Source organism: Manacus vitellinus, unplaced genomic scaffold (assembly GCF_001715985.3).
Source record: "Manacus vitellinus isolate BGI_N305 unplaced genomic scaffold, ASM171598v3 scaffold_33_pilon, whole genome shotgun sequence".
NCBI lineage: Eukaryota > Metazoa > Chordata > Aves > Passeriformes > Pipridae > Manacus > Manacus vitellinus.
The window spans coordinates 7,796,236-7,813,882 of NW_021940478.1; the positions used below are offsets into that span (position 1 = coordinate 7,796,236).

Here is a 17,647-nt window from a genome sequence, read left to right on the forward strand (position 1 = left end):
AACACATGCTGAGGGTCCATGTTCCGTTTGGAAGAAAGGGAAGAGGCAATGAAATGGTAGCACTTTCCAGAGAATATGCAACAGATGGAAGAGAAAAGCCTAAGAGAAAAGTACATATTGTACTGACAGTATAATTAAACAGGCATCCTAACCAGAGCCCATTTCCGCAAATGGAAAAACCCTGGGCAACACAAATCCTGATCCTTTGGCTGTTACCACTATTTATCAAGCTGCCATAACCAACATTATATGAGGGGGATCTATTTCCTTGGTTTGCCTGTCCTGTACAGCCAAAAAGCCACAGAGCTCTTGCAGATTACAAAATAAATTTTAACATTTCCTATTGCTTTCAATGTCACCCAGGAACAACCTCTCGACAGGAACATACAAGACCCTGCCACAGCCACCTGGAAAACATGCAACATACAGAAGACTGCTGAGGGGTGCCTGCTGTCCATCCCATCTACTGGGTTCATTAGGCATCTTCATACTAGTGTACTGTCCTTTGGACACATATCTGTAAACATTATGCTTGATACTGGGTTCTGTTCAGTGGTGGATATAAGGCATTTCAGCTGGTGGCATCGCAACAGGAAGCAGACCTGCACATGGGTAACATACGGCAGGTACGGGAGGGGAGAACAGTATCATGCATAAAAAAACCCACTCTTCAGTATTCATTGAGATTAACACTGACAAGACAAGACTATTTAAATGTAAAACCCCTGCCATTATCTTGCGAAGGACTTGTAACTTTCTCCTGTGTGCTGCATTTTGCCCGTGCTGCAGCATGTCTGCCCTGGGAATAAGCAATAAAATCCCCACTGAGAGTCACCATCACGAACACAAGAGAACTTTGGAAGAAGTTGATACAAGAATATAACTGTTAAAAGTTCTTACATATTGTAACATGTTTGCACACATTGCAACTCGTCAGGCATCACAGCTAGCAGCCTAGCCTCCCATGGGTACATAAACAACTTGGTCCTACACAGCGTGATGGCCATTTTTCTGAGTGCACAGCAACTAATATTTTAGACTTGTTAGTATTATCTTTAAAATGAATGATCTAGCCTGTTCTTACTCTTATGGTTTTGTACAACACTGCTCTCATAAGCCTCTGTTGTGTTATGCCGCCACTGCGTGTCACTATTAAGACAGAACAACAAAGCAAGATTTTTGGGAGGTTTAAAAAGTCACAGTGGGGATGGACCTGGCACCATCCCCAAGGTGAAAGCCATCCTACTTCTCTCAGGATAGCTGTATTAATGCCCCGCCGCAGGCAGAGAGGAGTGGGAGCAGTGGGAGTGGGGAATTCCTTGCGGGAACAATCCTGAACCACTGCCTGGAACAGACCACCCACACAGACTTCAGCATAGCGTGAGCTAATTTGGGCAAAATCAAGTCTAGTTCAGGGCTGACTACCTCATGTACACAAGATATCCAAGCGTGTTTGTTGAAGAGCTGACACACATTATTTTTAACCTCTCTTGGATAACCCAGGCCAAAGAAATGAACAGTGACAGTACAGAACCACAACACAGGTATTAAGGGAAAATGTAGCCATGCAGTCATAATCTGACAACAGCTAGGCTGAGATGCATCCTCTCAAAAACTGTTTGCATCTTCAAAGGGGAAGTGACAGACAGAATAACAGCAAAATACAAATTGCACCTCAATCAAAGAGGACCATCTCCCAAGTTCCCACCTTGTCACAGCATGTAACATATGTGCGTGCTACAGCAGATTATAAAGTTATTCTTATTTCAAAGTCAAGTCTTTGCACAAGGTGAATGGAATAACAAAGGGAAAGGCTCATATGTATTGTGAAGCACACACACTTCCCCACAGTGAAGCACTGCCCAAGTCCTGCATTAGGAGCTCATGTTGCCTTTGACCTGACAGGAGGAAGAAATACTTACACCCAGTAAAGCAGCATCAGCAGGAAAGGACAGATGATGACTGCCTGGAGGACCTGCCAGTCCCTGCAGAGGGCAGCCAGCCCCGGCATGAGGAACTGCCCCGCCATTTCAATGAAGCTTGCCACCATGGTGATCATGAACCGGTGCCCAGGAGGACAGAGCTCTATCCCTGAAACACAGAGAACACACAAACACATTAGCCTCCCCACCAGCAAAGACACCCCCAGAGTACCTCTATGAAACTTTCAGGGAGTTCATGTCCTTTGAGATCTTTGGTCAAAGTTATGCAGAATCACATAAATTTTGCTTCCTCCTGTATTTAGGCTTCAAACACCCTAGCAGCTCTAGAGAAGCTCATTATCAGCTGGCTATGGTGCAACATCACAACTTCCATACCTAGTGCCTCTCCTGCAGACCTGCTGTAACCTCATTGCCAGATTTCCTTCAGTCTCCGCCTAGAGAAGCATTTCACCAAATTGTAAGATATTTATCTTTAAAAGGAAATGTAGAATAAAATAAGAGCCAAAGGTTTTGGGTTGTGCCTTTTCACACTTCTCAGGGACACCACATGCCTTTCCAATCAGTTTGCTGGGAGGCGGAAGAGCACAGCTCTCAGCAGGATGCAGGCTCCCAGCTCATACGGGATGCCACCTGCCCACAGTTTAATATGCTCCAACTCAGCCAGTTTCAAGCTGGATTTTGCTGAGTAGGTTGTTTCTGGGTTTGCTTTTTGCAATAGCTTATCTAGATCATCTTTCAAACAAGTCAACCTTCCATCTGTCTTATCCTGCCTTCCACCCTTCCTTTTGCTGTGGGGTAATTTACCACCATCATTGGCATCTTTGGTTGTCTCAGCTGCCTGCTGACAAGTGAGTTCAGTAGATAAAACGTCTCCTTAAATCCTGAATTCTGGCTATCTTTATTCAGTCAGAAGATGAACTTATCAGAATCACAGCTTAACAACAAAATTAAAAAAAAGTCACGGAAGAAACAGCAAACAGAAAAATTGGACTACCTTGTGGAAATTTTTTCACCGGTCAGATTGCAACATATTTGCCATTTGCCCACATTTACTTCTACAGACTAATACTGAAGTGCAATAAACCTGCCACAAATGCGTAGTACTTATTGGAATGCCGATACAGAAACAGGCTCATAAACATTTGTGATAAACATTTGTGGTAAACATTTGTGATATGTCGCTGTCAGCACTGTTGCCTTTTTTTTGGGATGTTTCCTGTGGCTGTTTTAAATTAGAATTTAATGGTTATTAAAACTGTAATTGAAAAGCTATAAGAAAATAGGAAGAAATGACAGCTGCTCCTTCATTCACTCTCTCATCTGTAGCTTGTCAGCATTTATCATTGTAACACAGATTTAAACTAATTGACCAAAAACTAGCCTGTAGATCAAATCCAGGATTAAACACCACACATTTTTCTCCCTTCCTTTTCAGCCCATACAAAATCTATCAATGAATTTTTGCCAAAACAGAAGTAAAATGTATCTGCTGTAAAGCAGCCCAAATTTTCATTAGCCTAACCACAAACATAGCAGCTTCAGAAAAGAAAGAGGGGTAAAAAGCCCTCAAAGACTCTCACATGCTATGAAAGGCTTTTACATTTTAATTAGGAAAACAAGATTAAAACACAGAGCTCCTTATGACATTAATATGGTTTCATTTCTACTAATGAAGTATCTCAAGCCTAGGAAACATTTTTTGTTCTATGCAAAGAGGTCACTTCCGTTTTATTTCTCTAATCTCAAAATAAAAAGTGCTTCTGTTTGTTTTTCTAAACCTTAAAGTCACAGTTACTCACACTCCAATATTCCTTCATTAAGTACAAGGTCGAGGTTTGTTGCTATAGAAACAAGAAGTCTACATTAGATATGTAAGGCTTTGGCATTTCAATTGCATTGCTCAGGTAAGTATCAGGTAAAAAAAATAACCAAGATATCAACTTCCACATGAAGTCAGGAAAGGTGTCCAAATAATAAAAGCATACTTTATTAAGTCACTGGTGCATAGTAAATAACTCCACATGCAGCAGTTATTCATTGTATAGAAAGGAAACAGCTTCAGAGATTGTTCGGCATCTATTTTCTTCTCTGGATTATCACATGCATATGATCAATTCTGCTCTTTCCTCTAAGAAAGCTGAAGATGCCAAAAAAATAATCCCTGCTCTAGCTGGGTGAGCGTGACTTCCAAGCAATGGCAGCAGTATATGAAATATCACATCTCTGTTGAAATGTTCCACATATTAGGACAGCCTACTGACTTTCCAACATATCTGGCTTCAATTTTATACGATAAAAGATTCAGCACTGGAGTTTTTAGCAACCATCTATCAGTCAACCTTTACCCACCTCTGCAGCAAAGCCACCCTCCATAGCAGCTCTGCTTCAGACCCAGGAAAGGCACCCTGCTGATGCTCACACTGATGCTGTGATGTACCCAGGCACGAGGCCTCTAGGGCTGCAACAGTTTTCACTCAGTTCACACCATAAACTACCAGCTCAGGCAAAATCAGTACAAGACAGAGATCAGCTTTATCCACCCACGGCAAATTGAGCAAGCAAGCTCCATCTCCCTGAATCAATGAAAGGGTTTCTACCTCAACTACTTCGTGGAGCACAGAGCAAACCCTTGTCATACACAGAAATTGTGGAAATTACCATTGGTACCAAAAAGCTCCCAGATACACCCATTTGCTCTCCTTGGAAAATTTTGTGCGAGCAAGGAGACAGCCATGTAAACAATTCTGCTTTCTTGCCCAGCATTTCTACTCTATGCAGCACAGTCAGAGTAGCAGATCCAACTTAGATGCCTAATTTCTCTAAGTCCCAGGCAAGTGATCATATGGGCAAGTTGAAACCTGTACGCAAAACAGTATTTGGGCCGTGAAACTGGAGATGCCCAGGACATGTGGGACAGACTTTCTCACTGTTGATGGGCACTAAGAAACTGTGGACATCACAAGCACAGAAGCTGGACCCAGCTCAAATCCTGTGGCAAAACTGCTCCACACACTGCAAGCACAACTCAGCCTGAAGGGAACTGCCTTACCACAGGTGTAATCCAGACCTGGGCCCCACAGGCATCACAGGCCCAAGACACTGAACACATAAGGTTCATTGCACAGCATATACCTCTGGCTGGGAAGTGTGGAAACAGTCCTGGGGCCAGACATGTTACAACTGCAAGCATTCAGACTTGCTGGGACATGGGTGAAGAGGGAGCTAATGAAGAACATCTGCAACAGCCTGGGGGCTCAGTCCCACTGCATGTGGAGCTGCTCCCTTGTGTAGCAGGCTGCTGCCCTGGGAATCAGCAGAGAAAGTCAACATAAAACCACAGGTCAGACAACAGGTTACCCACTGCAAATGCAAGCGGCACTGGTGACAAGGGGTACATGAACGTTGCATCAGAAAGGGCAAGTTGCCTTTGCTAACAGCTTCTCTCCCTGGATCTGGGATAGACAACCCACTGGGCTGATATCCTTCACAATAATTTTTCAGGCAACTTCTTCTGAAAAGAACATGAGAAATAGAGTTAAAATCACCCAAGTATGCCACAGCCTGACAGCTGAAAGTGCTGCCCTCTTCCCTCTCCAGCCGGCTTTTCTTTCTCACCTCTCCATCTGCAGCTGTGGAAGGAGCAGTCTGTTTAGAGTAGATAGACATACAGACAGGAGATGGGGGAGGACTGCAGTAACACTGGGTTAACATCAGCTCATGCTACCACAGAGCATGGCCCTGTGTAGCCCAACTCCTCCAAATCCTACCAGGTGAGCTGCCATTGCCATGAAGGGGCTAAGAGCCACATCTCATCCTTTCTCACTTGATCTTACATTAGCACACTCGTAACAATCTGTTTCAGATTTCAGAAATCCTCGTCTGTTTTAAAAGGGTGATATTTATTCTCAGAATATTTGCACAAGGATGAACAGCGAATACTTTTATTAAAAAAAAAAATAAAGCTGTAAGTCATTTGCAAATAATATATCGAGAAGAAAAAGAGGTTACATCACACTGCCTGAACGACTCTCTAGTATTCACTTGCCCATCTCCAGTCTCAAAGCACAAAGCAATTCTTGCACTGCAGGACAAGTATAAGCTTCATCAGAAACCACAAGGTAGCAGCTTTTTGTGCCTTTGCAGTTTTCTCTCCCTGCCCAGTTTCCATCTGTGAGCCACCAAGACTGTAATTATATAGGAGTACCCCTTAGAGAAAATGGCCAAGACAAAGCACCTGAAGTCTGGCTAACAGCATTCACACTGAAAAAATATCCCCAAGGAGACAGGCTGATTCTAGATTCACATTCACAATTTCACATTACATTAAAAAAAAAAAACCAAACAAGCAAAATCCCCCAATTTCTGACAGTTTCCTTCATATTACTACACACCCCATACTCTTAATTCCTTCCATCTAATTGCTCTTCTAACATGTTCCTCTACTCCAAAAGGGAGAGAAGCAATAAGAGTCAGATAAACAAGACCCGTACTATCACTTGAGCAGAAGAATGCTCAGGCAACACAGCTTTAGGTGTAAAATGTGGGACACCAGAAATTCCTAGTGGTGGTAGCATCCTATAACACTAGGGCTGTGTTTGCCTCTCAGCCCCAGCAGCTGCTCAGCTCAGCCAAGAGTCATGTACAGGCTGGGGCCCTGAGCTAGGATTTTGCATTTGGGCTCTGCTTTTTAACAGAGCACAAAAGGCAAGAAAAACATCTCAAAGCACTTAGTTTCCCAAGCTGTTCAGAACCTCCAGCATATCCCACCACCTCCATGCTCCCTGGGCTGACCCTTTTGGCACGGTGAGCTCCACTACCTCCGTCACAATGATCTTTAACACTGCTCGGAGGTGACCCTGTCCCTGCTGCTGCTGTGTTTCCTAATTCCCACCAAGCTCTCTCAAACCTCAGGGACCTTTTCTTCCTCCAACACTCTCTGTGGGATTTGCTTTCTGCTGTAAACAAATCATCTCACTGGATAGTCCTAGAATAACATGGCCCCCAAGCTAGCTTTTGGTTAGCCAACCAGATAAAACTACAGCAAAAATTATCAGTAACTCCCAGATAAGTTTGCAGCTGGCTGCTGGTACATAAAATCCAGAGTATCTACTTTTATACTCAAATTTCCACTAAGTTACTAGACACAAACTTCAAATAGCTGCAAGCCCTACCCATGGGCTACGTACACTTCTCATCCCAACTAGTGCACTTCTGATTCAGTACTGGCTGAAACGGCCCCAGTTAAACCAGCACTTGCTTCTGGCTGAGTTTAGACAAGGAGCACATCTTCTTGATTGTTTTTGCTGTCACCAGAAGGGAAGAAGCATCACATGTACATACAGTTTATTAGAGAAGAGCAAATGAAGTAGGTCGTGGAAGGAAAGGTTATCACACGCACTGCAGTGCACAGACAACCACCAATTGATGTAAATACAGGACAGAGACAGAGTGAAAGGGAAGGAAAAATCTAATTTCCCCTCTGGAGAAATCCAATCCATTGCCAAGCAAAGAGAACAGTAATAGACTGAACCTCCAATGGCTTAGTAAAAAAAATGGGATTATTCTCCCCCCTCAACAGCACATGAGGACAGAATTTACTCTAGGATACATCTAGGAAATGACACAGGTGCTTCTTCGAAGGTACTTTTCTACATACAATCGATTTGGCGAGAGGTTCTTTTAAATGCATACTAGCCTGCCATTTAATTAACACATTTAATATGTGTCAAGTCAGTCATCCATGAACTGACATAAGCTGAGCTGATGGGGCTGTCAGCCTGGCACCAGGGCAGGCAGCCAGCATGACACCTCAGCAGATGTGTAGCGGCACTCTTCATTTCTGACCTGGATAGACATCCCGTGTCTACTGGATGGAGCTATCTGATAGGTAAATATCTCATCAGAACATATACCTTTCTTACCAAAACTAGATCAGATGTTCATTTGGTATACAAGGACCACGATACTGCTAAAACTGATGCTAGGTAAAATACCCTTTAGATACATGACTTAGCCTCTGCTGCTAAGTCATGTATCACTACAACATGCATATAGATACACAGCATGAAAAAAGGAAACATGGCTACACCTCTCATCCAAAATACAAGACACAACCTTCCCTCCCTACTTTCCACACACCTGATCCTCTCCTGTAAGGCACAAATGAGTAACACACCAACCAAATTTCAGGCCTGGTACTGCTAAACTATGTCAAGATATTTCAGGAGGAGCTCTCCTCCGAGTTGCAGACAGTCTGTAGCTACCCACAGGTAGAAGGTTCGGACCACAAACATGGAGCCAGCTTGGGTTCAATGCAGGGTGTTCGCTCAACCCTCATTAACTCAGACGCAGGAGCTGTGGACTTTCCAGGCACAATGCATGTGCTGCTGTGCAGGGAGCTGGGCAGGGCAAGGATGAGCTCGGTTCCTCCAGGCACAAGAGACCCTGATCACAGGCTGCCTGACTAGTGTGTGGGATGTAGAGATGCCTGCAATCATGCTCTGCATCCAAGCTGTCTCCCAAGGAGCATGAGTGACAGAGAAGGAAGCACGTGTCATCCCTCTGTTCATCCCATGGCATCTGTATTTGCTGAGTTTTACATTGCACAAGACATACAACATCTTACAAAACAGACGGTTGACTGCATAAGAAACCTTTAACATACCATGCTGCCTGCCATTCACAAAGTAATAAAAACAAAGAAATGTTAAATCACAGTTGTGGTACTGCAGTTGCCATCTATCCTACTTCCAGAGGAGAGCAGCAGCATCTCCGCAGCTCCCAGCCAACACTGATTTTTGGTGACAGTTCCTGTATGTGAATAAAGGCATTATGAAACAAAACAAGGAGAATGCCCCTGGAAACCTGAATGGCAGTGATGAAGAGCATGAAAACCTGGTAGATACAGAACACATTCATTTTAGAATAAAGATGACTTAATTTAAATGGAATTAAAAAGTGATTAAAAACCTTTGCCATGACATAATGTTTTCATATATGTTAACTGCTATGAAAAAATTTGTCTTCCACCTTCACTCTATAATTTCCTATCCCCCTTAAGAGACTCTCCAAACCCATACCAATATTTGTTTATTTTTGCACAAAACTATGATTGCATAGAAATATATGAGACTTTTTCTTGTTCCAAGAAGGTGGCTTTCTCTAAAGGAAATGAACAACCAGTCATAGGAATATTTTGCAAATCTAACACCTCTGCTGTTCACAACAGCTGGCCCCTTTTCTCTTGGCAGGATCTAAATCATAACTGGTATCTTTTTGACAGGAATGTATGAGAGGAGCTGAAACAAAAACTGGTGTGAGATGTATCAGAGAAGCTTGTTTTCTTTGATGCTTTAGATGAAAGGGATCTGCATCTGTATTTGTTCGTGAATTTTTAATAATATCGTAGCCACTTAAAATAAGAACAGAGAAGAAATTCAATAGCTGGAAATCTGCATGTCTCTTGATTTACCAAGTGGCAACCAGTATTCCAACAGCAGCTGTTTATAAAGCTCAGTTTGCAACCTCCAGATGGATGATGGTTCTCAAAAAGGCCGGAACAAAGAAATAACAGCTTAACACCTTGTTTCAGGTTTATTAAATGTTTCCCAGCTCGCTGAGACAGAAGGTCAGCCCCTCTCTACCCAAGAGCTGATCCCCCACGAGGTGCTCCTCCAAGCAGGATCTTTTCACCGTTACCATCATGCTGTTGGACAAGTGAATAAATGCACTGAGCCCTGGATTTGGGTACATTCTCACAGAACTGCATATTGCTAACAAGAATTTAACACAGGAACCTCGAAGCTTATCAAGCAGAAAAGACAAGCATGGAGGAAAACTCTAAATGGATGACCAAGAAATGCACTTGGTGCTCTCTAAGTCTTAACAAAGCACCGCCTGCCTCCCTCAGACCAAAGGGGGGTGGCTTGTCCACACACCCAGAGATGAAGTACTACATACCCAGAAGCACAATTCCAGGAAAGCACCTTGCTCCTTTCGCTTGTGTCAACTTCATAACATGCCCTCCATATGCTTACATACTCAGAGACTAAGCAAACACTTGGGTAGCTGTTATTAAACTCTCACAAATACAGTTGTAACCCATACACACGTGAATACATAAACACACACACATGCATATATATGGATATGTGTGTATATAGACATGTATATATAAGTGTAAAGGCAAAAGCCCCTGGTTCCTTTTCCTTCCCTGATCCCCTGGTGATATCAGAAGCAATCAGTGGGAAAGACCCCATTTCATCTCAGAGGACCTGAATTGCTCAGGTGGCATCCCCAGCATCAGAGAGAGCCCACAATACCACAGTGCTGGCTGAAAGCATGTGCCAAGGGCCAGCAGAAGTGCAGGTGATTAAATCAAAAGCAATTAGTAAGCCTCTTCATGAAAGACTGTCACACATTAGGCCCCCAGGGCCAACCTTGTTTTTAAAGATTTATGCCAGGCACTCTGGGTAGACATTTAATGACCACTGTGAAAGGAGAACTGGGGGGATTCGGAGCCAATGAGCTGTTACATTTTGGATGCTTTCAGCAATGTGTGCATTCACCAGAGAAGGAGGTGCCACTCAAACTAAGGGGTGACTTTTGCAATTATAGGTCTCTGTCTCTGGGATTCAGCATCAAGCCTGACACGGGTCTGAGGAAGGCAAAGGCAGGCAGACAGAATGGGAACACCCACCCAACAAGAGAGTACTGTGCTGAACACTGCTCTCAACCATTGTGCCAGAATAAGCACAAGCATGACAGCCCCTGGTCAGATCTCCTCTAATTTTAAACCTATGATGATATAAAAATCAAAATGAGGTTGTGGTAACGTACAGATGTTGAGAAAATTCCTTCTGATATAAACACAGACGATGCACAGTTAGAAGCAGTACAGGTATTGCTTTTCTTCTTGCATTTCCCAGTGAGCTTTCATTTTCCAAGTCACATTCCCATAAGGGAAGAAAAAATAATATTATAGGCAAAAAAAAGGAAAGAACAGTGAAGATTTCCTTTTGGTCAACTGACTTTCAAGTGAAAAACTAAGACATCCAACCGTGGGAGAAGATCTGCTTCTTGAAGCAATTCAAGTTGTATTTTTCATTCAAAATTAAGTCTTAAGTTTTTAATCACAGGCCTTTATTGTTTCTATTAAATGCATGAACTCTATGCTGTATAGAACACTTTTCACCACTCTGTGTACATGGAGTGATCTGTAGGGTGGGGTCTGCTTCTAGCTAGTTTGTGGATAGTTCTGCGGCAAACAGCATAATTCAATGGGCTCAATGACAGTGCAGAAAACTTGTTGGGGAAAGAGCATTCCCCTTCTAGCTCTTCAAGCACATCTCTATTTCAAGCCAAGGTTAACTCAACAGGCTAGCACCTGTAGTTGCACACACACAGAGGTGAACACAGTGGAACATCCCTCACATGATCCTGTCACATACATAATTAAAATGACCTCATAATTGTCAAAGCCTAAACATTCCTTAAATGTCTTCCTTGTTATCTTTACAAATACCATCTGTAAAAAATTTTTTCCCAAAAGTACAAGAATTCTTTGATTTGGTAACACCTAACTTGGGGGTGAAGAACAATAAAAAGGAAAACGGCATTACAATGCTTCCAGCATCTCACATTACCATGTAAATTGCTGTGATAAGGATGTCCATGCAATTCTGAACTAGACGACCCAAAATCATCCACTGGGATTAAAAGTTTTCCCAGGATCATCCCTGAAAAATATGAGTTTGTACAAGAGTTTCTCACAGCCAAGAAGAATACGTAGCTTTACCAGTTTAAACTGGGGTAGTAAGAGCTTAATACTTCTGCTGAATGGACAGAAAACCTCCTATTGCTTTGCAATAACTTTGGAAAGAGAAACCTCACTTTCCTTCATATCCTCCTTCCACGGAGTCTGGCAAGTAGGCTAGGAATAGACTGATTTCCCTGGATAGAAGACATCCTGCCATGGGGGTATGCTTGCTTTTCTGCAGTGAAAGACCTCTTTCAAGAAAACTCCTGCCACTTACGGAAAAGTTCAAATATGGCAACATTGCTGATTTGTTCCAAATAAAACTAGAATGAATTACTGAGCTAATTAATGACACAACATTAAAAGGAAACCGACCTCCTTGGAAAGAATCCAGCTGCAATTCATGAAAATGGATTTCGGTTGTTCCAGTTACAACATTAGCAAACTTTGTACGCATCACAGATACAGCTAAAATTGTGATGATGTATGCTCATACACACACCTTGAGAAATGAATGACTGTTAACCTCCTCTTGACAGTTCCTAACTATTTCTCTATTTTCTGTTTCAAATGCAAGTTCCTCTTGACTGGAGCCTTCACTGTACCTGGGACTGTACAAAGTCAAAGACAAGACGTGTGGATGGAGGTAATGCTGTCTAGGAGACCAGTTAGCAGAGCCTGGTGCATACCTCACCTTGCCTAGGTACAGCCAAGGTCAGAGGATTCTAGGGAGGTTTTCTCTGCAGTAAGTTCTGCTACTTACTTTGAAGACAATTGCACACAGCAAGCAGTTTATCCATGAAGATAATTGTATTTTTGTTTGTGCATCAATACTTGGGTTTCTTATAGTACATAAATGGCAACATGACTCTTACCTGCTGCTTCCTATGCATGCAATGCCAGAGGTGCAGGGTGCATGGTGTTAGATTGTCCCTGCTCAGGGAACAGTTTCAGGTACATCAGAAAAATCCTCCTATATTTACCACCCTTTTGTAGCAAGAGAAAAGCATAAAGAGGGTTGGAGAGGGAGGAAAAGCAGCAGAAAGAAGATAGTGGTCATGGAAGGGGAGAATAAACTCATAAATATAATAAAGCTCATCATATCAGATTTCCTTCCCACATTCAGCTATGAATAAATCATGTTGCTTGACATAACACAAATAATTCAGTTTCTGTTTCCAAATTTTCCTTTCAGTCTTCTTGCATAGACAGTAAGTGGATAAGAAAGGGCTGAACTGGAAAGATACAAGAGCTGAGCTCAGTTTTCACTCAAAAACCTATTTGCTTCGTAACCATATTCATCCATTTAAAGGAATGTGGTAAACTAGATGACAATTTTCTATCCACGAGAAGAATGTTGAGTTATGGGCGGAAAAAAGGCTCTGTGGCTGATCCTGCCTTTCCTGGTAGGACAAGGAGTCCTTAGCACCCCCACCCATACCTCCAGGCATGCAGCAAATCTGAGCACACTGTGTTTCCCTTGGAAAAGTGTCACAGAAACATCTTAGGGACTTGACTATTTCCCCAACCAGGTAACTACATATCCAACAGAAGATGCAACACACTCTCTGTCTCCAGAGCAGCATGTGGCTCAAGGGCAAGGCATCCCGAGGGAAGGAGAGCAGAGCCCTTCGCCAGATCATTCACACCATAAACCTACAAGCTGTTGTCTCAAAAATTTGTGGGAACAAGGATAAACGGATTCCTGGTTTCAAATTTACCTTTTAAGTTGCACAGTCCAATTAGGAAAATCACCTTGTACCTTACATCTAGATTTAACCAAGTTAACAACTAAAGAACTATATCCAGAAGGCATTCTGGGTTACGTGGGAAAGAAGCATAACTAAATCTGCAAGATCTGTTCTTACTGAAAAAAAGACAGTGGAGACATAATTTGAAAAAATAAAATTAATGTCTACTTACATTTATATATGTTTACAGAAGCAGAGAAAATGAAAACTGTTCCTCTGTCTTGCTGAGTGGTATTTCTAATCAAAATTAGAATTTCGCCAGGACCCCCAGAGAAAGCCACTACATGAGGCTGTCTGGAACTGGACAGAACTCTTTACACATCCCTGTCCATTTGCACAACATTCCCAGACATAGGGAAGGTTTAATCAGTATTTTCTCATCTAAAAACCAGGACCAGTGCTGGAAGAACTGGAAAACTTGGAATTCAGGCTGGAACCACCAGGCACTTTGTCTGCTCTAGGTGACTCCTGAGGGGTTTGCACCAGGAAGTGTCCTTCTGCAGCACTGCCTGTTTCAATGCAGAACACCAAATTTAAGCTCAGGTTTTTAAGAGCAGGAGCTTCTGTTATCATAACTGCTTGCTTATTTTAACAGGAATATTAGGCTATATATGGCTAAGTCGCAATGAAATACAGAATTTAGAAATTAGAGCCAAAAAATCACCGTGTAAACAACAATTCAGTTAAGCAATTTCTTCAGCCACTTCCTCACATTTATAATTTAGCCAGATGTTTCACATGGAAGGAGGAATGTAATTTCTACCAAGAGTATGAATAGACAGAAGTAAACAAAAAACCCCCCTTTTCTAAATAAACTGACTTCCTTTCTAGCTCTTGCCCAAAGGAGAGGAAATGTCAGGCATTCACAAAGGCTGGGTGACATAACTCTGACCAGCTCCCGGTGAGTGAGGTGCTGGACATCTGCTGCTCAGAGCCCAGCCTGATAGAGCCTCAGAGAACATGCTTGCAAGGAGTTACTTGGTGCTGTGTTATCGCATGATGCTGTAATAACTAAACACCAAAAACCCCCAGCTCCTAAGATCGCCATTTCAGTGGAAAAACCTCCATCCAGACATCACACACCTGCAACCTTTGCCTACATGAAGTTAAGCCATCAGTATAACCTTCACCCTGAGGTGGTTTTTCTTTTAACCTGAATAGAAGCTGTTGCTCAGATCACTTTGCATTTGACACTGTAGGGCTATAAATAACACATCCACAACACAGCCTGGTACTCACTTGCATTTGATTAAAATAAAGTCAACTAGAAGGCAGACCACCTTTGAAATGGAAACAAATGGATACAGAAGGGTTGAAGATTTAAAAGCCTGAGAATTGCTGAGCTAGTTACACTCAGGCTGCCAGCTCCACTGCTGTCCTGGTATCATGAGCAATGTTTCTGCATAATCACAGAAAAAAAAATCAAAGCAAAAAGAATTTTTTTTAGGGGGGTGTGGAATTGAGAACAACACAGAAATATAACCATAACAATAATAATACCACCACCACCACCAGGGACAAGCTTAACCACATTAACATATTCACTTATGACTGACAGAAGGCGATATGCAAGTTCCTAAAAGGACAAGACAAAACTGGGTTGAACAGAAATGGAACAAAGCAAATCATCAGCCTCTGCCTTGCCCCGAGCCGGCAGCATAGTTCACTGGTTGACTGGCTGGCTAAGCCTTGTAACTTCTGGCCTTCCTCCTTTTAAGGGGAACTCAATTTATAGCCAATTTCTGAACTCCAGATATGAGAAATTGGAAAAACTGATATAGATTGAATCTCCTGGTTTTAGGCAGCACAGCTTAGTTTTAATATTGACCCAGCTGACTGGCAAAGAATCATCTGCAAACAGCAAAGAAGATTAAGATCTGAAGTGTGGTAGCAACTTCATTTCCACATCCTTCTGCGACATAGGAAAACTCCTGGTGCAGTTCACCACACAGAGGAGAGCGGGGAGCAAAAAATATCCAAGTTCTGTTCAAAGAAAGAAAAGTGTAGGCGTGTGAGGCTTGTACTGATTTATTACTGGCTTATCTGGAGCTAACATATAAAACCAACTACAAAAGCAACAGATGTAAAATATTTTCCATTTAAAAAATCTTTGCACACTCTTCTTTCCTAGAAGGTACAAAGACTCAAAGCAGATTTTTCAATTTGAGCAAATGCCTACAGAAGCATAACAAGAAAGAAAGAAATATTAAGGCAGAAGAGAAAAAACCCAAACCAAAACCAAAACCAAACCCGCTCTCCCCCTCACCTAAACACAAATAATGTAACAAAGGTCCTTGCATTCAAGTACAAGTTCTAAATACAAAAACTCTAAGCTTCAATTGACTGTTAACAGTATCTTTCTCAGTAGTCAGTTATTGATTAACCTCCTAAAAACATTCAAAGGAGGCACAATTTATTTGGGAAGAATAGGAAATTATAATTATAAAGACATCTGAATTTAATATTTCTTTATGACAGAAACAAAACGTAAGGCAATGAGACAGTTAACTAGCCAACATTAGAATGAGCTTCAGATGGACATTATTCTTGATGTTGAAAGAGCCATACGATCACAACATCTGCAAATCAACATTTTCAACTAATGAACGTATGCCCAGTAGAAGGAGCACCTTACATTAAAAACACTCCTGCAGGCTGTGAAACAAGTTAGCCTAGACCTGACACTTCTGTTATGCTTCCACTTAGTGACTGACCACGCTATTTCTCCTTCAACAAAACACGCTGGAATGTTAAAGGAGCCAAATGGACATTAGTACCACTGCAAGCATTGTCACAAGTAACAGACAAGGCTTAATTAAAACAAGAGTACAATGTATAGCCAACCACTCTAAGAATGTGTTTCTCTTGATTATATCTCGCACCAACAGGTATTTCACATCAAACAGTAGAAAGTGTTGCTTTTCCAGCCTCTTCCTTCCATGGTTTCACACATAAACCACTAAGTGATTATGTGCTACAGCATATGCAGTCAGTTAATATTTATCCACATTTACACTACCTAGCTTGTATCACCAAAGCAGTCTAATACAAAAAATACTCTCTCTCAAAATCTCTATCAGTATCTTCTTGTTTGCTCAGGGGCTGCCAGCTCATGAGATGGGGTAGAGCAGCTCCATATAAATCCACAGCAATACTCTACCCCATCTCAAGGAAGCACCAAATAAAAAATAAGTAAGAATCCTTGCTCTGAAATGAGGTGGTGACTTTACCAAAGTATGAACTTGGCTTGTAATACTCCCTCACTATGAAGTGGTCTGAGTTTCTCTTACACATCTTACCAGAAAGGTGGTAGGTTGCAGGAACAGTACTTCATCTCCTGACTCCTCTGACTCAAGCAGGGCAACTGCAACTGGCCCATGGATTTTGGAAATTATTTATATGCTTCAGAAGAAGGGGAAACTACATTTATTTGAGTATCAATAAGCATCAGAAAACAGTTGACATCTATTGCAGTCACTCCCTAAAAACTAGGTTTAACTAAAGATATCCAGCCTCTTAAAGATTCATAAGTTGGGCCCCACAGCAGCTGAAGTAAGTTTTCTGAAGTCTGGATGACTAGAAGTTGATAGCAACAAGGAATGTTTGAGACATTATTTTATTCTGAATCCGACAGAACTAAAATATCACATTAATTAAAAACATTTCTGAAAACAGTTAACTGCAAAATTCTCAACACCACTGTTGTTTGCTGCTGGGACACCCACACTATTTGATCCCCTTTTCCGGAAAGTGGGTTAGATTTCTTCCACTTAAGTGAACTACTCCCCTCATTCGAATTTTTTTTTTGCAGTGAGCACAGAAAACCATTTTGGCATTAAAGAGGTTGTTTTGTTTGGTTGTTTGTTTGGGTTTTTTTAAATAAAAACACACACAAAACTACTGCATGCTTGAGGCAATGATAAGTAAGAGCAGAAATTAGCAGTCTCCAGCAAGGGGGTTGTGGTCCTTTCTGCGAATGCACATGACTGAGAACACCTTGTGCACACTGGATCTGACCACAGGCCACCTGGGAGAAGCTGTGCATACCCATGGTGTAAAGAACAGCATCCCTCTAGCACAGCGGTTTGTTGGTATTTACACAGAAGCCAACCCACCTCGGGTTCTCATCCCTGCCCCAGGTCTTGGGGCTGCTTTGACACTGGGCAGATGACGGAGGTTATGTGGGGAACAGAGCA

At 42.1% G+C, this 17,647-nt stretch overlaps 1 protein-coding gene across 1 annotated transcript in view; it reads right to left on the bottom strand.

Moving 5' to 3' along the window:
- The window catches only part of SLC22A23 (solute carrier family 22 member 23), a 105,882-nt gene that overhangs the window by 29,659 nt on the left and 58,576 nt on the right, over positions 1-17,647 (bottom strand). The window contains 1 exon segment of the mRNA XM_029961418.1: positions 1,923-2,091. Within this exon segment, the coding sequence (XP_029817278.1) occupies positions 1,923-2,091 (169 nt within the window).